General features: G+C 35.6%; 1 protein-coding gene across 2 annotated transcripts in view; it reads left to right on the forward strand.

Annotated features, from left to right (window-relative positions):
* The window catches only part of DLC1 (DLC1 Rho GTPase activating protein), a 218076-nt gene that overhangs the window by 71298 nt on the left and 122890 nt on the right, over positions 1–23888 (forward strand). For both annotated transcript variants that reach the window (XM_086464538.1, XM_086464539.1), the window contains one exon: positions 14048–14081. In XM_086464538.1, coding sequence (XP_086320664.1) covers positions 14048–14081 — 34 coding nt within the window. The remainder of the gene's footprint in view (positions 1–14047; positions 14082–23888) is intronic.

The following is a 23888-nucleotide window of genomic DNA, read 5'->3' on the forward strand; positions in this document are numbered from 1 at the left end:
ACTTCTCAACCATTTTGTTCTGCATCTAAAAGAGTCATCCAGATGCCATTAGGAACTCAGAACAAATGAGTTCTGCAGTCATTCTAAAAATTGAAAGAGATAAGCTGGTTTTGAACCAGATACCGTAGCCGAAGTTGTCAGTTTTAATGGTTTGACAGTTTTGAATTACATCAGTCCATCCAGTTTTCAATCCATCTCCATAACTGCTCTTCCAGCTCACACTTTCTCAGCTTCCAAATTGGGAGACAGCATATAAAGTCTTACTAAAGTTAAAGTAAATTATATTCACTGCTCTCTTCTTGTCTATGTGGCCAGTGATTACATCCTGGAAGGTAAATCAGGTTGGGCAAGGATGATTAGCTCTTAGTAAATTGGTGTTGATTGCTCCTGATTGCCTCCCTGTCACTCACATCTTTGGAAATGGATTCCAAGTTGTACTCCATGATCTTTCCCTGGACTGAGGTGAGCTGCCAAGCTTAGAGATCATTGCCTCTTTTGAAGATGGGTGTGTCTTTCTCCAGCCGTCAGGGACACTTCACAGTTCTCCTGACTTTTCACTGATGTCAGTGGCCCTGCAATCACATCAGCCATGTCTTTCAGCATGCTTCAGTAGACTTCATTTCGCCTCACAGTTTGGAATACATCCAGCTTCTCTAAGTAGTCCCTAGCTTGTTGGGTCCTCACTTCTGGCTGTTCCTCTGTTTCTAAATCATGCTAAGCCCAGATGTCAGGGAGTAGGATTTGCCTATGAAAAGTGAATCAGAATGGTCTAGATTTTGACTAGACTAGAAAGAAGTACAAAATAATGGAGAAATGAGCATAAAGAAGGCTGACTGAAAAACCTTGATCTAATTTATCTGTAAGTTGGCTTCTTTCTTTCTCTCACTCTCTTTGGTAAAGTTTTTTTTCTTTCAGCAGCTGCAAATTGATGAGGACCCTCCATTACCATATTTATTCTTAAATTGAAACACAAGCAAATATAAAACAGAAGTTTCATTCTATACTTCTGTCTTGAGACACAGCAAGTTTTTGCAATTTGCTTCATACACAGACTATTCCTTCCTCATCGAGTTCAGCATGCAAACATTGAGTTTGGAAGGTCTAAAGTACATGGGTGGTCAAGCATACTTCATTCTTCTGTTCTTTCAAATGAAAAACAGGCCCTGGTGAAAGGATTGGTATAGTGTTGTTTTGTTTGTTGGTTGGGTATTTTATTTTCACTAGGCCATATTTCTGTTTACTTTGCTGCCCAGACACAAGAAAGAAATTGTTTTTTAAAAAAACCCTTCCTGTGGCAACTCTGTAATTTAAATTTTCATACAAAACTAGGGACTAGTGGGTCAATTTAAAGTTTTATATTTATCCCGCTCAGATAATTCTTTTCACAAAAACTTTTCTATATGAAATACAGCTGTTTTGTCAGAAATCTACTCTGCCAGTCTACAGGCTATCTGCTTTCAAAAAAACACCTACTCTTTTCATTTGGTGAAATGGGATTTGTGGCTTTCTAGAGTTCTTTGCACCATTATGCAGGTCAGGAATATTTTTTAATGCTTGTGAAATATTGATTCTAGGACAGTTGAGTGTGAACATTATATTCAGTCAAAAGTGTTTTTGCAGAAAATGATTCATAATTGTAATAGTCCCTCAACTAAAATATGGAATAATTCAAATTCTCCTCAGGGGACTGGTATTGGTATGTAAGCCAAGAGTGTACTTGGACTCTTGTGTGCTGTTTCCCTCTGGAAAGTTTTGGAAGTTTAGAAACTGTGAACTACATTTTTGTAATATGCCTCACAAAGTTTGGGAAAGTTGGAACAATTCAGAAAGAAACTGTACAATTAGGGCATGATCCTGGGGAAACACAGAAAATGCCCAGCACTTTATAGAACTGGACCCACTTACTACTCTCAGGATCTGCAGTGCATCTGTCTGCAAGCCTGAGTGAGATTTTCATGGGAATAGCGTGGGAACACAGATGTTGATGAGATATTTCTTTGTGTAGTGCCTGCACAAACCAAAAATAAAATTCAGAACAAAATAAATAAATAAAATTATCCTGAAAGAAGACCAATTCTAGAACTTCTGGAAAAGGAAGAGCTTAAAAGGGTTGTCTTCATAGTAAATGTAGCAATTAGAAAACATTTTATATAAAACCTGGCATTTAATAGTAGAATTTATTACCTTTTATGCATATCCATGTGTGCATACACAGAACTGTGTCTTTAACAAGGAAATAGACACAGCATAGATAGGAAGATTATGAGTCAAGCAGCATCAACTTGAGCCTTTGCTTACTGAAGTAATTGGCAAAGTTCCTACTGACTTTAGCTGAATTGTGATCTGTATCAGTAATGATTTCTTTTTTCCACGAACTAGAAATGTATCATCTACAGAAAATAATAATGTTTGGAACTTATGTTAGATAAATGAATGGTGATATTGAATATCTCCAACTTTTCAGTGATCCATAAAGGGAGTTTATAAAATAAAGGGTTTTCAGACAGAACATATCCTTCACCAGCTATGATTAGCGATTATTTGAATAGAAAATTCTTATACCTGTTAATTAAAACAAAAAATGCATTGTCATTTTTATGGCGTAAGGAGCTGTGTCTACTTTAACACCCATTGATTCTAACAATCAAAATCTTAGAAACAAATGGACTAAAATATGGAACTTCTTATTGGAAAATATTTTTATATCAGAATGCTATCAAAAGCTGCAGAAATACATAGCGTGCAGTACAGATTTACAGTAAAAAAACTTAGCAATTGTAAGAAAAAAGTGTGTATATGTTCAAAAGTTAAGATTAATTGATTTGTTATGTGTTAATCTTTTAATATACTACACTTTTATACATTATGTGTAGAAAAGTCTATCACAGAACAATCAGAATACTTTGCAGAATTTTTTTCTAGGCACCTGAAAGCCCCCAAACATCCCATTTAATGGTAAAGTGTTATTATTTACATTCTAAAGATGAGAAAAAGTGTTTGCAGTATTTATAATAGGCACAAAGATTGTCCAACTAGTATTCTTGTCTAACATCAGACCATTACTATCCCCATTGCTCTTACTCTAAGCAAAGTAATAGCTAGCCTGTCATCTTAAGAATGTAGTAAACTCACCCTAACTTCAATCTGCAGCATGTATGGGTGAGCCTTAAGGCAGTGAATGGAACCCAGAATCCCATGCAGGCAATTGCAAAACACCCCTCCTTCCTCCCAGGCTTTTAAAATATGTCAGCAGAATGAGCAAAACTTCACAGATAAATGAGTACTTCTATCGTTTTCTGTTTTTTTACAACATCAAAGATCCTAGTTTGACAGATAGTGCCTAGGAATAAAATGGGATTACTGCAGAGATGGAAGGTGTGTAGCATGTGTGTTGTCTGTCCACATAGGTGTGTACTATGAAATGTTAGCTCAGGCATTACCAAGTTAAGCAAGGTGCTGCAAGACTAAAGAAATGTCATAGGAATGGGTCATATCATTATATGGCAGATGAAATACGTATTTCTCTGGTTTATTAACTGTACAAGAGGAACCAAGGTTTTGGTTGTACGAGCAAAGGAAGTTTGTTACTCTGACTAGAGTTCAGACATGAAAGAAGAAATGGCTATAGTTGTTCTCAAACAAAAAAGGGGGATTTGGTTACAAACATTTCAGCATAAAACAGCTGTGCAGATGAATGTTTTGTTTTCCGAAGAAATTTTTCAAGGGCTTGGGGTATTTTTTAGAAATTTCATTGTTGTATTTGGAGTAAAAAACCTACTTTGCATCATTTCCTTCAAACCTTTTCAGTGACAAAGCTCTTGTTTCTTTTCCCAGTGATAAGAAACTTCTCATTTTTACTTGTTACATCTTTTTATTTCTTTTTTCTGTCTTTTGGGAAAAAGGGAGTTGTTTTCATATATGCAATATCTTTCCAACTATTTTTTTTACAAAATCAATTATCTGGAAAGAAACAGAACTAAAAAGCAAGTTTTCTTACTTTTTCGCCTAAATGATGTCTTTTTGTTTTACTGCCTCTGTCAACCACAACCTGGACAAGTGCTTAAAGGTTAGCACATTATAAATACAGGGAGCACTCAAACTCATTTCATTTCAGCTCTCTTTCTCTCGGATGACCTAGAGAAATACTGCCTTACTAAGGTCACAGTAATGGTGGTTGCTGATTTTTAAGCTCAGACTACTCACTACACGTATATGCTGGAGCAAAACAAACTGAGATTCCAAGAATATGGTCAAATAAGCAAATGAGACCCGATAGCATATTTTAGTGTTTATACACCTTCTTTCTACCTCCTCTCACCCAGGACAAAGCCACTGTCGTTTGCTTCTACTCACTGACATTTGTCTTCTTGTAAAAGCAAATACGGTGGTTTATGTTAATCTATATTGCTCTATGTTTTAGTAAACCAAGAAGAAACACGGTGATTATCACATCTAGATGACTTTGTGATAACTTACTGAAATGTGTCAGTTTGGCACTTACTCTCTTACGGTCCTTCCTGCTGCCTTCCGAAGTTAGATAAACTTTTTTTCACGATAAAACTCCCCACTGACTCTTGCAAACCTATCATTGTTTCTGTATGGCATGCTGCTCTCCTCTTCTCTCCAGCATGTCATGATTAGCATCCCTATTATGTGACTCTTCAGCTTCCTGAGCAAAGAACTATGAGGTTCTGCAGAAAGTAAATGTTTCATCATCATAGAAGAGATGTAGCTTTTGTAGTAATTTATTCTTTTATGCCTGGAATAAAGCTCAAGATCAAGAGGCTCCCTGAGGATCTGCTTTTGATCCTTTCCCACCTGGTCCAACAAATTTAATATCATGTGAGACTGTGAGCACAAAGATTTGTGCCAAAACACACATACCATGTTTTAAAAATTAGTTTCTCAGGGTTTTTATTTAGAGAGAGAGAACTCTAAACAGTTGTAACAGCCTGCGGCTGCTAACAATGGAAAGAGTAGTCAGCTGGGGTTACCTGCAGAGATTCAAGAGAGCACACTCACACAGGATCAGTGTTAGTTGGTGTCAATAGTTGCTGCCCTCCCAGTAGGTGTCAATAAGTTGCTGCAAGGCTCTACACCTGATTTTCCCTTTTTTTCAGACCATAAAGCTGAACACAGTGAGGTCTTCCTTGATCAGCATAAACACCAATCCTTCATATATAATATTCAAGAAACTCAAATATGGTTTTATTGCTGCTAACCTCAGTGAGATCTGAATCTAGGAGACTAACATTAGTGGAATTCAAAAATGTAGATAGCAATCAACCATTGGATTTGGGCTGACCTCACAGAAAGATAATTAGAATCAGATTGCTCATTTACATATCTGGTTATTTATATTGCTAACCTGTTCTCTGTTAGCTCATGAACACACAGCCTCTGCATTACCCTGGCACTTGTAGAAATGAGATGAGCTTCCTGGTTTTCATGTCTGCACCCTTCAAAGTTAGTAAGAGTGACTGCTTCTCTTGGCCTGAAGGGCAAAGGCCTCCTTTGTTTTCTTTGAGGTGGCTAGGGGAAGACAGGAATGGTATGATTTTGTTGATCTTAATTTCCTCTTTTACTATATGAGTAGGTGCTCAAATGGATTTGGTAACTTAGAGTCATCATGTAACAAATTTTCATTTCTATCCTCACGTGATTGAAAGTATTTTTTATTTACATGAAACATGGACTTATTCTAAGGTTGTAATTTTTATATATAAGGAGATGAGAAAAGACTGAAACTGCCTGGGATTCCCGTCAGCCATGTAGAAGCATTCCCCAGATTTAAGGGCTTTAAGGTAAAATCACATTTGTAGACATTACATGATGTTGAAACAAATGGGAAACATGAGACTTCAATTATCTTTTACTGCTGACTTATAGAGCTGTGTGCCCTCTGGTTCCCAGGTAGTTCAGCTTTGCCAGTGTTTCAGGGTTTACTGATGTGTTTGTTATTGTTAAAGGTTTTATAAGATACACGTTGGCTAAACACTGGCTTCTGAGCTTGGGAAAATCTCTCTATGTGTAAATGAACCCTAATAGAACCTCTGGTGATTGATGAAAAGCATGAGCACACTTGGGGCTGCTCCAGTTCTAGAGGTTGTGTGTCACATCTCAGCTTTGGTGTTAACATTCATGTTATGTTTTTTTTAGGGAAGAGTTACATATGTTTGGCGGAACTGCAGGAAGCACAGGGTTTGTTCTTGCCAAAAGAGCTATATAAATATTCCTTAACATTAAACTAAAATTTAACTGACCCTTCTTTCAAGTATTGTCTGTCCACTCCAGTAATTAAAGAGCAGTTCAAGTGGAAATAGGGTTAATTATCTGATGAACTCCTGGGAAATGTAAAAAAAAAAAAAAAAGTTATTTTACACATTTGTTTCTAGTCTAAGTCCTTATATGCAAATAAGCTGAGGGCTTACAATTGCTAATTTTTAAAAAAAATCTTAATTATGTTTCACAAAATGTGTGATGGTAATTCTCAGGGTATAACCTGCAGCTGCTGCTCTGAAGACTTTAGCATTCCTAAAGAGAAAGGACTTAATTCTATATTATGGTCAAATTCTGCTTAATGGTCTGGACAAGCTGCAGACAGGCTGTTGTCTTATCTGTCATATAAACCATAAACCAGCTGTATGTGATCCTGACAGATTTCAGAGCATTGAGAGCTTACCCTGATCTATGGAAAGGCTATAAGAACACAATCAGAGCACTGAATAGTTATCCTGCATGTTTGTTTTGCACTTCCAATCCAGCAAGAACCATGCTCTGCTATCTGAATGATGAAGATGCAGGCAGTTACTAGAACACCCCAAGTGCAGGCTCTTGGCAAGTGCCTTGTGGAAGCAGAACTGCCAACCATCCAGCACTAACTAGAAGGGGTCTCTGTGTGTGACCTCAGTGGCACAGAGTCTCAAACAAACAGAAATATCTAGTCAGAAAACAAAGTACTTGAAGAGGCATACAACTAACTGGAGGAGAACATACGCAGGCAAGCATACAGCTTTGCACTTCCACTAGAAATAAATTCATAGTGTTGTCATAAACTCAGACAGACCTCTGGATGTGGCATTAATTTCTTTTTCAAATTGAGTTAATTGATGCAGCTTTATAGTTGGGTGGATTTTAATTGCTTTCTGCTCTACTTTTAGTAATTGCAATCTTTAGGAAAAATAAAGACCACAAAGAAGAAAGACCTTGCTAAATTCCCCTTCTCAAGCTGGTCTGTCCTGAAAGTTGATAATTTTGGTTTTTTCTCTTTCCTTATCCAGATGAAAAAAAAAAAAAGAAAAAATCCAAATTGTGAAAATTGTGGAGAACTGAAAACTTACTTTAAAAAGTGAAAAGTTTAATAAAATAATATTTTGTAAATAATTCTGAACGATAAAGTAATCATTCTTGTTTTTTCTTCTATGTTATTGCTATGATTTCAGTTCAATGCTAATACCAAAAGATTACTCTGCTTTAAATTAATAAGTATTTCCAAAAAGGGTTTTCTACACATTTACTCTCTTAATCTGATTCATTAAGACGAAAGGCTTTGTTTTCAAAAAATCAAAATTTTCCAGTGCAGATATTTAGTCAATATTTTGTAGTAATGGGGATATAACTGAGGAAATTTCTGATTATGAACTGTAGTATTTCCTTAATTTCAAACCATCTGAATGACCGTGGTTTTTTTTTCTTCTATAAAATAACCCACTTAAGTACTACTTATCCAAATTTAGAAAACTGGAGCATACCTTCTAAATAAAATAAAATGTCTATTTAAGGACTCCAGAAGATACAGAACATACACTGTTTGATGAGAAATTACACAATGCTTAAAATTTGTTTTCTGTCTGAACATTGTTGACCTCAGTTTTCAGGTACCAGATTGCTCTTATTTACTTGCATAGTGAGCTCTCTGTCATCCAGTTCATTAGTCCTTCCTTGGTAATCCTATATTGTGTTGACATTACCTCCTTCCTTTCTTGTCAGAAGCTCAGTACATTGGTCGTCTTCAGAGGATTTTAGGTTTTTGTGTGTTTTGGTTGTTTGAGTAGAGAGAAGACCACAGAGATATATTTCAATCTACATAGCTGTTTCAGGTCATAAAATCAATGTTCCTACTTAAAATCTAAACATAACATTCATTTTTATGTTTGCAAGCTTTGGAGGCTGGTCTCTTCTCTGCTCCTAAAGCAATGTAAAGCTTCCAGTTTTTCAGAATAGGAACATAGATTAGGTCTTGAAGCAAATCATTTCAGTGAAGAACACCACTCTTACGAACGCTGTTTTGTGTAAAAGAAGCATCCACTAAGGTGAGAATCTAGACCACAATTTTTAATTGCAGGATTACAAGGTGATTACGTTTGGAAAAGGTAGGGGATTTGTAACAGCTCGCAATTGTGAGTCACCTGCTTACAATTATTATGAAGGCTGGATTTTCCCTTTCTAGTCAAATCCCAGTGTGCTAATATTTGTCCTGCAGTTCTCGCTTCATCATGGACAGTAGAAGCCATTATTTCCAGAGGCAAAATTGTAGAGAAATGCTTGCAAATCAAGAAGTTTCAGATCATTAGCAAGGAAATTTTTCAGAATGTCTATTCAAATGTTTACCTGAAAAGAGACTGAATAGCTGACAGCCTTCTGTGATGGAAGGGCTTTGTAGAATATCCATCATGGTTGGATGGAAGTATTGAAAATGTTATTCATGTAATGCTAAATGCACTTTATCTCCTGTAATCAAAAAAAAAAAAAAAAAAAAAAAAAAAGGCAGTATTACTACTTTGGGAAAAAAATGTGGATTTAATGACTTTGAAATAAAGATGCTAAGTCTGTTTGGAAAATTGAAATATAGACTAAGTCAAATTGGCTCATGAGATCCTACAAAAATAAATAGATATCACTACATCCCTACTTCAGAAATAGTATGTTACATGCTCCTCTGCATAACTTACCACTTTACACAAAGCTTTGCTATCTAGCATAGCCCTTTGCAAACGAGTCAGTCCTGATAGAGCTATTCATGTTATGTGAGTGCAAGGAAACAAAAAGATAGTTAAATTTTATTAATAATGGCTTTGTCTAGAGTTTTGGAGTCACTGTAAAAAAAAAAAAAAAAAAAAAATCTTTGCACTACAGTTAAGGGAGAGCCAAGCTGTGTTCAGGTCAGACTTGGTGTGTGCCTCAGCTTTTTACAATGGCAGTCTTGCAACCTAACATATGCTGCTCCCAAATGCACTCTGTCTTCTTTGTAGATAATGCCTCCCTCTATCATAACCAAGACATGGCACACATCTACTGACTATACAAATTCTAATCTGGAAAGCTATGGTGCAAATTTTTTAGCCCAGCTCAGAGATTAAACGCCAATTTTGACTGTGTAACAGAAGGAAGCTAATTTGGGGAGTGGGAAGGGATTCTTTCTTTCCTCTTTTCATAGTGTGCATGTCCAAAATGAATGGTTGCTGTTTGAAATTACGGGCACTTTTTTCATATTTACTTCTCTTTGCTGTTAAAATATTCCTAAAATCTCTGTAAAAAATAGATATTTTGACTTTGGTCAAACAAAACTTTTCATTTGTACAAAAACTTTATGTTAAGTTTTGATTTGCCAGAATTTTCCACCATTTTCTTTCTTGCTGGAAGACACCTTTTTTACATAACTTCTAATGAAATTCAAAGGAAGTTGTTATTTAACGCATTATTACTGGTAATCGTGGTTTTTTACACGTGTTTAATACGTGTTTTATTCGTAATTACTTACTATCTGAGTAAGGCAACTGCAACTTTAAAGAAAAATGTCCAATATATAATGTTTTACATCCCCTTTACAGTAGTATTTGCAGCCATAATATATTTACAGGGAATCAGTTACAATACAGTAAGAATGCATACAAAAATTTTCAATATGACATTTCAAGGAAGATTTTCATAGGCTAGATATCACATTCTCTCATTTAGAATAAAATCCTGAGTATATTGCAGCAATGGTCTGACACAGATTATTTTTGTTTCCTTCTTGATGCTGTTAAGAACACATATTCTTAAAAATATAGAGAGGAGCCTGACTTTGGAGAGTGTTTGTTGAAATCTGTGAAGTGGGTGTAAAATGGGTGTGTGCCTACTTTTTTTAAAAACACATGTGACCCAATCATGTGGAAATTGTTAGTCCAGTTCTTTTGTTCTACGAGGAAAGTGAGAAATAATGTGAAGTTACAGTGAACCCATCTGGCCAAGCAGGAAAATCCGGTTTAATTGCTTCATTGCCAGAAATGTTAAATCACTTCCTGGGAATGCAATTCATTTGGAACATATGGAACTCGTTGGAAGAAGGTCTCCAGTGAATTCAAAATTGTACTGGAGATGAGAGCATTTCTCATTAGTAACAATCGTTTTTTCCCACTGGGCAACATGTAAGCAGTATGTGTAGTTGTATTAACGAAAAACTAAACCAGTAGTAGGACTGTCTGAGATCTCATTGAACAAGATTTACTCGTCATTTATTTTAAACTTCTGAGAAATGCTATGTTCATTTAGTATTCTTTGTCTCAGTTTTTAAGCAGCAATAGAACATTCTGACAGAAATTTAACGTTCTATTTAGAGAACAGACGTATTTGAAAGCATTGTCCAAAATGTCTTTGTACTTTGTGGATGAAGAAGGTAGATATTTTTGTGTGTTTTTTGTTTTGATATTATTTTTAATTAGAGACTTTACATTTACTATATATTTTAATAAAATAGGAATATTTTCATTTTTTCTGTAAACTAAGCAAATATAAACCTTTGACTAAAAATATGATATCGGTATGAGTTCTCCTTAAATTGTAAAGAATCGAGTAAGAATTGCTTGTTTATATACATTATTTTAAGGAAACAATCTTTTATAACTGTTATAATGCATTCCTAATTTATAAGCATGCCACAGTACCACATTGAGTCAAGGATTCATGTTATTTACAGTCTTTACAATGAGAAGAACATTTACATTCTTCAGAAAAAATATTATCTTCTCAAAAAAAGATTTTTCTTTTATTAATTTTATACTACTATAAGGGGTTTTTTACAGATAATTTTTTTTTTACCTGAATTCACATGAATTTGAGAAAATATTTGGTTCATGGCAAATTGACTTTTTTCTTGTGCAGTTAATCAATCAAGTTAATCAGAGAAAATTACTTCTAATTTTAAAAGCACATGAAGAAATGGAACCATGTTTTGCTGAAAAAGTGGGCTAAGTCTGATACCAAGAAGAAAAGTGAGACAATAAAAAGAAATCTCTATATTTACATAATGATCTCTGGGGAACCTGAAGTAGTGAAAAATGGTGGTGACAGGTAGTCACCACCATGTGAGGTCCTTCTCCTAATTATTCTAGGAAAACTTGTAAACTTTGTGGTGCTACCATTTTGAATCAATTTCTTTATCTGAGTGCTCTAGTTTTGTTGCGTTTTTTTTATTTCCACGCACCTGACTTTATTTTAAAATTCTTACTTTTGGTAATTTGCATAATTCACATCTGTCTCTAGCATCAGTCTTAATGAGTTACTGCAAGATTACTGTTGGAACATAGGAAGTACTTTTATCCGCAAACCTCACTCCACATTTAACTCTTCTGGAACTTACAGTGCTTCTTCATCCTACTTAACAGAAGTACTAATTTTGCGACTTACAAATCTACCCTGAGGCATTATGATTCTAAACTACAGCTTTTTCACTGGGCTAAACCTGCTAAACAACTCTAACAACCTTTAGGACTACCATCTAACAAATTTACTAAAATTTATGTTTGGTTGTAAATCAACATGTTTTAGTGATCATCAATTAGAAATATTATATATTTCCAGGAAATAACTTGAAGTGACAAATGGCAAGATCAACAATATTTTTAAATATCTGATATGCTGACATGAAAAAAAACAAATCTGTATGCTGATATAATGATGATGGGAGCTGATTCAGAAGTGTTCATGCAGGCCAAAGGCACTACCAGCAACTCCCACTGCAGTTATAGACAACATGACTAAAGTCCATTTAAGTCTGTCATAAAGCCACCAGAGAAACTGTCTTCCATACTTGTCACTCTGTTATATCCCCAATGAGTTCTGTAACTGCTTCCACCAAATCACAGCTGTTCATCTTGGCTTTGTATTTTAGAACTTACAAAGGCTGTCCCCATCAAACTGTTGCCTCTTTTCCATGACACAATTTGATTTCAATGCTGACATCTCTGGTCATCTCAACGTTGTCTTCTAAGCTTTTCTTAAAGGAAACCATCACAGCTGCTTTGTTTTTATTTTAAGGCTAACAAACTCAACATTAAAATGTGATAATAAACTATTCCCATCTTTCCTTCTTTTGTCCTGACCCTTCGATTCAATTTACACCAACTTTCTCTCATTCTTTTTTTCGTCTTCTGTTTGTTTTTATTTTCCTGTTTGTTTGCTTGTTTCTCACTTCCTCTTCTTTACAAAGTTATTTACAAATTTCCTTCTTAGAGCAATGATAATAATGAATCTGGGGGGTTCTTTCTTATTTTCTTTTTTTTTTCTTAGCCAGTCTAACCATTAGGTCTGGGAAAGAGAAACAAATTATAAACTGGTTTTCAAAATTCTACCAATTATTTTTAAAAAAATCTATAGATGATACACTTTTTCTTTCTTTGCAACGGATACCAATTCACTCTGTGATTTTGTTGGTTTTTTGGCTTGTTAACATCCTTCAGTCTATGGAAATTAACGCCTTCATTATATTACTGGATTAAAATTCTAAACAAATATATGTTTGTAAAAAGCAAGGGAAATGGTTTTCAAGCAAGGAGCTGCTGTTATTTTGAATAATATTAGTCTGATGGTACATTTTTTAGTGTCAATGTCAAGCAACAGATATTTAACTAGTCAGACTACAAATGAAACAGAATCACAAAAGGATTCTTATAGCTATTATAAATCTGTAAGGTATTTAGAAATATATATTATCTAAGACACATTCTGTTTGAAGTTTTGCACAAAATATCATCCAGGAAACGTTATAAAATACTATTTTATATAGCAGGACATATCAAATCCTAAAATGAAATTTTCAAAGTCTGTTACAGGACCTCTATAGGAAGTCTGAAACTTGTTGCTTTCTGATTTCTGTCCATCACTTCCCTTTTTCTTTTCCTATGAAATCTGCAGCAGAAAAATCTGCTGAACAAAGGCTAGACTGATATGAGTGAAAGGGCTATAAAACTGATGGCTTAACTCACATGGCAGTTCTGCATACATTGCATACCCAATCCAATTTCTCATCCAGCCTTTCTTACCTTTACCATATCTGCACAGTCTTTAATTCTGTTTATATGTGTGCCATATAAATTTCATTTTACTATTAATTCAATCTATAACCTACTTATTTTAGGAAGAAAACACTCAGAATGTCCTTCTGCATTAGTCTGAAAGAAAAGCATAGTATGAAGTATTTTTATATCCATTGCAAAAAAACCCACAATTTTTCAAGTCCAAAACCGATTACAGACAATATGAAAACACTTCTGTTACTCATCTCTAAAAAATTATATAAAAAGTAAGAAATTGGAATGTTACAGAACAACACACACTTGAGCCTGAGTTCTAACTCTATGGAGTCAATGGCAGAACTCTACTTGAGTTCTGCAGAAGGAAGACTTGGCGTTTTAGTCTCATCTTTAACCACACACTTTTTGTCTTCACTCCTTCAGAATTACTTAGTAATTTCCCAGTGGAATTTTGTGGGCATGTATTCTAGGATGATGATTTCAAAATGCGATCATTGGAATATCTTATTAACTCCATCTCCTCCCTTCTCTCCTAGTCCTTTTTTTTTTTTTAACAGCAATTAGTTTCACCATGGATTATAAGACACTCAAATGGGAACTGTATGTTTCTTTCCAGAGTGCTTAACACAGTGAGACCTTAGTTCTTTCCAAACCTTCTGGACACTTACAAAATCTACCCTAAGATTTTGTAATGTTTCCCTAATATTCTTATTTTTTTAATAGTGGTATCTTTTTTTTTTTTTTTTTTCTTTCAGGCTATGCCAGTTATTTCAGAGAAGGAGAAGGCTGGTGAGTAAATATATACTTGTTTACTCATTTCCTTATATTTGTTTTGCGGAATACAGTGTTACTTAGCTAAGTGATAAAAGACAGGCTTCAACTGTGGGGTTTCAAATGTGTAGGATTACAGACCCGACAAATGTCTGTGTAAAGGTTATTCATTGTTTCCTGAATATGATATTTTCTCTTTCTGAAAAGCAGGCCAGCTTTCTGTGTGATACTAATAAAGATGTTCCAAACTATCCTACAAAGTACCCAGTTGAGTTGCAGCTGCCCCTTACATGTCAATCATCTTCTAGATACTAACTTTTTACTTGGTGTTAAAATCTATATTGCTTTATTTGATGTCTCAATTAACAAACATGAATGCCAATGGGTTTGCTCAAGTCAGCGGATTTTGATGACTTAGTGTGAATTTTATTGTCTGTCTTTAAGTATGGCAGGAAATATTGGTTATCTGGAGTATTTCACTGGAGATAATAATTTTTATTTTGGCTAAGTACTTTCAGAATAATGAAAGGTCATTTTCCTATTCTGTTACATATGTTCTCTGATCTCTATATGTACTTTGGTGTTGGTATATGAAATCTATTAATGCTTGCCTGCTAGACACTGTTAAATGAGTGTTTTGTGATAAACACTAGGGAACACTGTTAGCACTATAGATCTCTAAAATCTCTATTTTCTTTGTCATGTATTTTAATTGATAGTTTGCTACTGTACTCAACTGTAGGTTGAAAAATAACTCAAAATATCTAAGTGTTACCTGGCATTCTGATTTATGTCCGATTTTTGCTGGTGAAGTTTTCTTGTGTTATTCTGGTTTGCATTATTTCTTTTCTTTTGCTTATTAAGGGACAGGAATGGGTTAAAAAGAAGTTTTTGAGAGAAAGGCCACAGTGCTAATCAGTACCATAAAAGCTATGGAGCCGTTTGATAAGGATGTTGCTATTTTAGCTGTTGAAGTTCATAAATAATTCCCAAACTGCGACCCATGTTTAATAAGCATTTTCTTTATAGATTTCACAGGTGATACTATTTGCTGTTTCTTTTTCTGATGTAGTTCGTATTTGGCTACATCCTTTAAATCACGTCCAAACATGCAAACTAATTATAACTGGCCCTACTATTTGCAATTAATTTTAAATATTTTGTTAAGCAGCCATGCAATATTATAGGGTTTTGTACATCTTTAGGAATTATGTACCATACAAGATTAAAAGCTATTTAAAAATCTTCAGGGCACAGAGATGTAATACCCTTAGTTTTATACTATGGAAATAGAGCTTCAACAAGTGTTTGCCACAGCCAACAGCTCATAAAATCAAAAATAAAACTTAAAACACTATGCTTACTTCTTCGGTGTCAAAACTACCTATCATGTCAGTGTTCATGATGGTATGAAATAAATGTGGTTTTGACATACACTTTAGAACCTGTACATGTGCATATAAAGCTGTCTCTGTCTTGCTTCTTCCTGCCCAGACTTCAGTGTTACGGTTTTTATGGACAGCACTATATTTAATATTACAAATATTAGGTGGAACTTCATGCCATGTGGAGTTAGTTTGCTGATATTTCCATGTACATGAGCACAAACTAGACTGTGAATGGATATGTGGTTGCCTTTTAATCAGTTTTGGCTTTTGTTTAATTCTTTACTGCTCAGGAACTCAAAAGGTTTTGATGGGTTTTTGGAAATATTCAGCACAGGTTAGGGAGGTGATTCTTTAAATCAGGCCTATTGACTGAAGTCACTTGGTTCTAGGGGTAGTTAGTGCTATTTTTTTTTCAAATGAGATTGGATCTTGATTCAGACATTCAGGTCTCATATTTTACAATTTAACTAGCCATTGTTTGATTATTGCTGCTTACACTTCACCAGATCAGTGCATAAGACTCATGAATGACAAAGTCATAAGTAAGGTGTGAAAGCTTTCAAAAAAGAATATAGCATATTTGCATGTCTGCTGTAAGAGAACAAAACAAATATTAATTTTGATATTTATTTGGAAATACCAACAATCTAACTCTTTCTTGTTTCTATCATTACAAACAGACTAAAATAGACTGCAAAATAGTACAGAACAGAAAGGAGTTGTTTCTTTTACTACTGACAATGCTAATAACTCAGTAGGTAAAGAGATTGGATAGCATTGTATTAAAATTAAAAATGCACTCAAAATGTCTACTCAAACATCTTTTCTCATTTTGAGAACCTGAATTAATAATTTCTTATAGCCTCCTCTTTCCTGATTTTATCTGGGACTGAATTGAGAAATACAACAAAGTAGAAAGGCTGTTATTTCAATGTTTCTGGTTCAGAAATTCTATGTACATAAAAAAATACCTGTTTTTACAAGACTTTCTGTTCTGTAGACTCCAGATTCTTTGATACTTTCAAATGTTTTTTCTACAGGCAACCAAACATTTAGATCCTTAAATGGACCAAGCTGCTTAAGCATCTTAGAAGTTCACATATTACTGATCACGTTTATAGCCGTTGTTAATCCTTGAAATTAAGTATTTGCTCAACTTTATGTATTTTCCAACACGCAGTAAATTTTGACTACATTAAATACAAACTTTCAGATGGAGTCCTAAAAAAAAACCCAAAAAACCAAACCAAAACAAAAAACAAAAACCACAAAACACACACTACTTCTAGATTTAGAGCAAAGCCAAACATAATCTGAAAACATTGGTACTTTTGTCAATTAATAAATCAAGTTATTACTGGTTGCATAACTAGTTAATTTTTTTTTTACATTGGCAAGTGTCTGCAATTGCAGAATCCCTTTGGCAAAAATCTATAAATAATCAGTGTATTGAGCAGAACATTGTTCATGCCTAACTGTATAAGCTATAGCTTCAAGTTGTGTGAATTAGGGCATGGCAAATGATGTACTGTGGCATCAGCTATTTCTGATAAACAAATTTTTAGAACGTCTCAATATTGTTGATGTTTCTGGCAACAGTGAAAAAAAGAAATCTTTCAAAAGAACTTTTTTGAGGTAGAAGTTATGATCAAGCAACATGCAGAGTCAGGGAAAATGATGGCTCCAGCCAAGAGATGACTCAGCACTGGGACTAACAGTGGACAGCAGGATGACCATGAGCCAGCAAGGTGCCCCCGTGGCCAAGGTGGCCAATGGCATCCTGGGGGATATTAGAAGCGGTGTGGTCAGTAGGTCAAGAGAGGTTCTCCTCCCCCTCTACTCTGTCCTGGTGAGACCACATCTGGAATATTGTGTCCAGTTCTGGGCCCCTCAGTTCAAGAAGGACAGAGAACTGCTTGAGAGAGCCCAGTGCAGAGCCACAAAGATGATTAAGGGGGTGGAGCATCTCCCTTATAACGAAAGGCCAAGGGAGCTGGGTGTCTTTGGCTGGGAGAAGAGGAGACTGAGGGATGACCTCATTAATGTTTATAAATACGTAAAGGGCGAGTGTCAGGAGGATGGAGCCGGGCTCTTCCCAGTGATGGCCAATGATAGGACAAGGGGCAATGGGTGCAAGCTGGAGCATAGGAGGTTCCACATTAACATAAGGAAAAACTTTTTCATTGTGAGGGTGACAGAGCACTGGAACAGGCTGTCCAGAGGGGTTGTGGAGTGTCTGTCTCTGGAGACATTCAAAACCTGCCTGGACGTGTTCCTGTGTGATCTAGGTGGTCCTACTCTGGCAGGGGAGTTGGATTAGTTGATCTTTTGAGGTCCTTTCCAACCTCTAACTTTCTGTGATTCTGTGGGTATTGGCACCTAAATCAGGAATACAGGCCAGCAAGCAGCTTCAAAAGACAGTTTTTTCAGATGTGTTTGTCTGTGTTTTGAGTAATTTGTGTATTCTTGTACCTTTACTTTGGTATTTTATATATATATTTATATATGTATAGCATTGTGTTTACTGATGTGAATCACACACAAGACTTCATAAATGGTATTAGTTACCTCTTCCAACAGCTGTAGAGTCAAGGTGGCTCCTAACACAGACACCAACATTCAGTACAATGAATCCACTGTAAAATTCCTAATTCAGGGCTAACTTCAGTTTCTGGAGCAGTGTTCCCAAAATAAAGGTGAAATGACTGTAAGTCAATATTAGAAGTATTGCCTAAGTCTCTTTGTGGACCTACTTCATGATTTCCCAATTTTTCCTCAAATATTTGTAGGAATAGTGAACTCTGTTTGTCACTTAGAAACTTTGCTACAACAAAGACAGCAGGAGAGGTAGACTGAATATCCACATCTGGTCAGGGACTAACACAGCTTGTTTCTCTTGGGGTGATGAAACTATGTGCTATCACATAAACAGGGCAGAAGGTTTAGTCTAGTCCTAAATAAATATTAAATAAATGTTAACAACATTAGTCTATAATGTTCAGCATTATAATGAATAAATTTTTCCTGTGCGTAAAACAACCGCCCTGCAGTATTTTGGTTGAACATACACTTAGAAGAGTTGCTGCTCTAAAAATAAATTAAGGCAGTTTTATGTCATGGAGTACTACATTTTGGTCACTAAGTACAAACTTGGATCAACTAAAAATAAATCAAATCAAAATTAAAAAAACCCACAGGACACAGGACTCGATATAAAAAAAAGCAAGTGGCACTACTCATCTGCAGCAGTAAAAATTCCCTAGCAGAATAGCAAGGGAATATGCCTTTAAGATCTTTCATGATTCTATCAAAATATTCCCTCTTGCTTTAAAGTTATACTACGGAAAAAGTGTGCGGAGTCTTTGGGTAGATCTCATTACTTTTTCTAACTAGTAGGTTAGATAGGTCTACTTCAGCACAAATAAAAGTGTCAGCATTTGACAGAGTAAAAGAGATTTGATAGCCCATTTCTCATCTGTGTTTTGGTGATCAGCAAGCAAACAGGAGGATAAAGTATTAAGCACAGTCAAAGACAGCAGCCTTATTGGTCAAGGTACAGTGTTTGAAAACTCTCCAGTGTCAGTATTACAATATGGGCCTGGCAGTGAACAAGTCTCATTTTTTTTTTTCTGTGTATCACCTAGATTTCTGGTAAAGATACTATTTAATAAAGTACAGACTCAATATCCTTTGGTATTGACTTCCCTGATTGCCTTTGAGTCACAAGGAAGACAAGTACACAGACGATTAAAGGGACCTTAACTGCAGGGTATTTCCTCTCATAGACTCTGATTGTCAATGTCAGTCAGGGAAGGATGCTTGGTGCTTGGCCCCATGGTGAGATGAGCTACAGAACAGGAGGTGATGGAGTGATGACAAGGCAGGGCAGGCCCATCTGTGAGAACTCGCAGCAGGAGAACCTTGAAAATCCAGTAGTTACAGGTTCACTGTCATTAAACAAGGCACATAAAAGACCAACTGCTTGGCACACTAGGTAGAGTTCATTTAATTTCATTTAAATTAACTGCAGCCCTAATCAAAAAGGGAAAATAAGAAAATCCCCACTAGACTTTACAAACATGTTCTAGACCCAGATAAATCTATTCTTTCTATGAGCAGTATACACTGGATGCTCTGTTTTCATTAAATGATTAAAGGTTTATCCATACATAACTTAGTTTGAACCTAGAGCAAACACTAAAAAATTTAATCTGACTGGCTACAGGATATCTGTTTCCACATAAACTGGAGAGAAACACAAGATAATTGGCGCAACTGATAGTTTTCTGCCTGCTTTACAACATCTTTAGCCATTATTCCAGAATAAACTGGGCAAAAATGAATTAATAGTTGTTCCTTTTTGTAAGTGTTGTATCTAGTTTTAGTAGAACAGTCTTATTACAGTTTTTAGACCTTAGTATGAAGTACCAGTTCCTATCTAGGTAATCTTTCTCTTACTGGTGATGTTGCAGCAGTTATAAAATTCGTTTGAGCTAAGTGTTTGCTTTCTAAATAAAAATGTCAGGTGAGCTCTTGCACTTCAATCTATCAAACTAAAAAGCAGTTACAGAAACTCTGCCAGAATATGCATGGATGTCTGCCAAACACTAATAGATGCTAATAGATATACTTTTATTCCACTGTCTTTTTTTCATTACTAGAAAAAGGGTTTGTGATGCCAGCAGATACCGAGAGCTGATATTTCATGCTAAGATTCCTGATGATGTTTAGTTGTTGGGTTTTCTTTGTTTTTTCTAAATGCAGTAAAATAGCTGATGTCATGATTTTTGGTATTTGATTTTTAGTGGTTTATTAAGTGCACATTACCATAGTTGTTCTTCTTAATAAATTACTTCACTTTTAAAAGTCACACCATATTCATTGTATGCATGTGGATATAAATACATAAATTTTAAAATGCACATAGCACTGTGTGAAGCCAAAGTCTCATTAATCTTAAGGTGCCATGGCCATTTTCTGTAGGTTTTGGAGGAAACAGTAGATCTTGGGACCGCAACTTTCCTCTGAAAGTCCACTTAAAACCACAATAAATGCACTGGAAGTAGGTTGGCCCCTGAAACTTCTCATGATTTTCTGTTGTATATCACTTTCTTGAGTCTTAAAAATTTAAGGGTAAGGCCAGGCAGGGTGAATGTGCTCTGAGGGGGAGCCAGCAGTCAACAAGGATGTATACCATTGAAGAAGGACACAAAAGTTCAGGTCCCATGCCTGAACAGGACAACAGGTGTTTTCTGAAAGGCTAAAACAAATTCCATTAAATCATTGCGTAATAATAAAGTACATCTGAAGTATCTGAGAACTAACAGAACCTCTTGTGCATCAATTTCTTAAATATTTATCCAGCTTCTCTTTTCTTATTCTACCTGCATTACTATGGGCCATCAGTATACTTTTTTTGGAAGAGCTTTTTAAGTCAAAATATGCTGTGTTATCTTCAAAGGCACTTAATTTTTTTCATTTCCTTAATATAGTCTAATCTATTTTGATCTTTAAAATACTTAGAGAGAAAAGCTTAAATGGATTGTTTTAGGCCAATAACAAGTATAGGCCACTATTTTTACATTGCATTGGTCCGTATCATGCACTTTAATGCTCCTGTAGAGATGATATTTTTCTAGATTCTTTGACGATTGTGTTAATTGTGGAAACAGATTTAAATATTTCCTCAACAAATATTCAAATGTTGATATTCACATTAGAGAAAAGCAGTGCCTCAGTGCCTTATATTCCTGTGATAAGCATTTGAATTTTGATTTCTTTGCTGGTTTGCTGTCTTATCTTAAGTTCTGTAATAGAATTACCTTATTCTAATCAAGATATCTCCTTGATAGGAATAAAAATGCATATAGTGAGTGATTACTGCTGCTATCCATCATGCTAAATCTTTCAGCTGTCCCCTTTCTGTCCAATCCAATGTGGTTTTAAGGCAATATATCCTTTCCTTGTTAAGGCAAGTTATGTTTATCCCAGATTAGGAAAAAAAAACCAAAACCAAAAACAAAAACAAAAACAAACCAGGCATTACCATTCATGTATTTTAAATGTATTTTGACATTAATAATACAAGTTGCATCACAGATTGATAAGTTGTGAGAATGTCTCTCATAACAGACTTCATCACCTATTAGTGAAATGTAGTCAAACAAAAGAAAACTCAGGATAACTCCCTTGAAAGGGTCCTTTGGAGGGCCTTTCTCCAACCTCTTGCACAAGCAGAACCAGCCCCAAGGTCAGACAAGGTTGCTCAGGAATTTATCCAGACCAGTCAGCTGACAGGCCAAGTGATCCAGACCCTGACCAGCTTGGTGGCCCTCCCCTGGACTTGTTCCCTTTTTTTATTGATGTCTTTCTAGCAATGGGAGGATCCTTAAACTGCACTCAGTATTGCAGATGTGGTCTACAAGCACTGAATAGAGGAGGATAATCCCTTGCTTCCGTCTACAGGCCATGCTTTTATTGATACATCCCAGGATGCTGCCAGCTCTTTTTGCTGCCAGGGCACTCTGCTGGCTCATGCACAGCTAGCTGTCTGCCAAGACCCCAGGGCCTTTTCCATAGAGCTGCTCTCCAGCCAGTCTTGTATCATTTATTTATCCACCTTTCCAGACTGTAAAATACCAACTCGCAAACAAAATATTGTGGGAAACAATGTTTCGTGATTGAGCTCTTTGTTGTCAAAGCCAAAAATACAGCAGAAGTCTTATGAATTTGTTCTTTTCAGCAAATTCAGTTTAGTATTACATTATAACTAATTATAACATGCTCACATTTTAGAACACCACCATACAGACTGTAAACTGGAACTCAGTATATTCTGTCTGGTACCATATATTTAACCTTAATCAAGTTGCTTTTCAGTATGTAGTTATCAGTTACACAGTGGTTTGGTGGTGTTTATATTGCTGAGCCCAAATTGTGGTCTCGTATTTTATACGAGAAACTTTCTAACATAGGTAGTCCCTGACCAAAAATAGCTTTTAAATCAAAGCAAACATGTTCTTTTTTGGTTATGAGAAGAATAACGGAGAACGATGATAACCAATTAATTAAGTTATTTCTAGCCTAATTTTGTTCGGACTGAGTTCGTGGTAAAGACTTGTGCTCTTTCAGATGAAATATAAACTAATTACATGGTCCTAATTGATACTGACATGTAATCATTAGGCCATGATTTCCAAAGTAGTGATGTGACTGTTGGTTTGGAAATCAGGTGATTTGGTTTCTTTTTCAGTGTCCAGAGATAGAGTCAGCTTCTGAAAAGCTGAGGTGCTCACAGCCAAATTAACTTTTGGCTACATTTTCATAGTTATTTAGGTACCAGAGGATGAAAAACAAGCTCTCTGTTGTGAGACCTGCTAATTGTACACTGATTCCCAGTTAAAATTACCTTTGGGCAGTAAAATCTGCACATGGCACAGAATTATGAAGGTACTTAGTAATTTCTGAAAAATTTAACAAGCTCTTCTTTACTTCTTCGAGTTCCTGGACAACATTTGAAATGTCTGTAAGATCGTCTTATGCTCCTGTGTTTATATTTGAAAATAGGACTTGGACTGCTAAGTTGTTTCAGAGTTGTTGAAGATGAACCAAAGAGCTGAACAATTTTAAATCACCTTTAATATGAAGAGCTTAGAGCTCTCAAGAAAGAGTGGCGAGATAACTTTTCTCTTTTTGCATCTATTAAAACAGGAGGGTAAGAAATGGTTTCAGTCCCAGATTACCCAGGACATAGGATTTACTCCACAAAGCCAGCACAGGGATTTGTTTAGATATTTTAGGTGCTTACATGCACACTTTAAACTCCTAGTTTATTACAATAAAAAGTTCTTTTTCACAGATCCTTAGGGAAAAGAGAGAGCTCTGATGTTTGATGAGAAGTCATGCTTATTTACATTCCTCTAAGGACATGCTGAAAACTCAGGTGAGAGACACCCAAAAGCACACGTTGGATTAGGCACACCTGGAGGCAAAGTGTCCTCCTGATGTGGAATGATCCTTGGCAGTACAATGACAGGGCTGTATTTAAATGCAGTGTCACAGGTTGCTCAGACTGGGTTTTTTTTTTTTTTTTTTACAGTTGTTGGTTTGTGCTTGGAATGCCTTTGGTATAGCAAGCGATGCTTGAGAGAATTGCAGTATCTGCTTGTAGAATGTTCAGCATGAGTGACTAAATCTTTTATTGTCTATAAACTCAAATATATCACCCATATCTGACAATGGTGTTTTTCATTGTCTTGAAGATTTTGAAATACTCTGTGGCACATAGTCATCGGTTGTTGTCTCAAATCTCGTCTGCAAATACTCTCATAAAATTGGATAGCTTTTGCACGTATTAGGAAGTGGCAATCAAATGCTGATTCTTTAGTATATGGTAGATGTTATTAGTCTTTAAAATGCACTGGTGTATGATTCATAG

Source organism: Leptosomus discolor, chromosome 4, assembly GCF_034619465.1.
Source record: "Leptosomus discolor isolate bLepDis1 chromosome 4, bLepDis1.hap2, whole genome shotgun sequence".
NCBI classification, from domain to species: domain Eukaryota; kingdom Metazoa; phylum Chordata; class Aves; order Leptosomiformes; family Leptosomidae; genus Leptosomus; species Leptosomus discolor.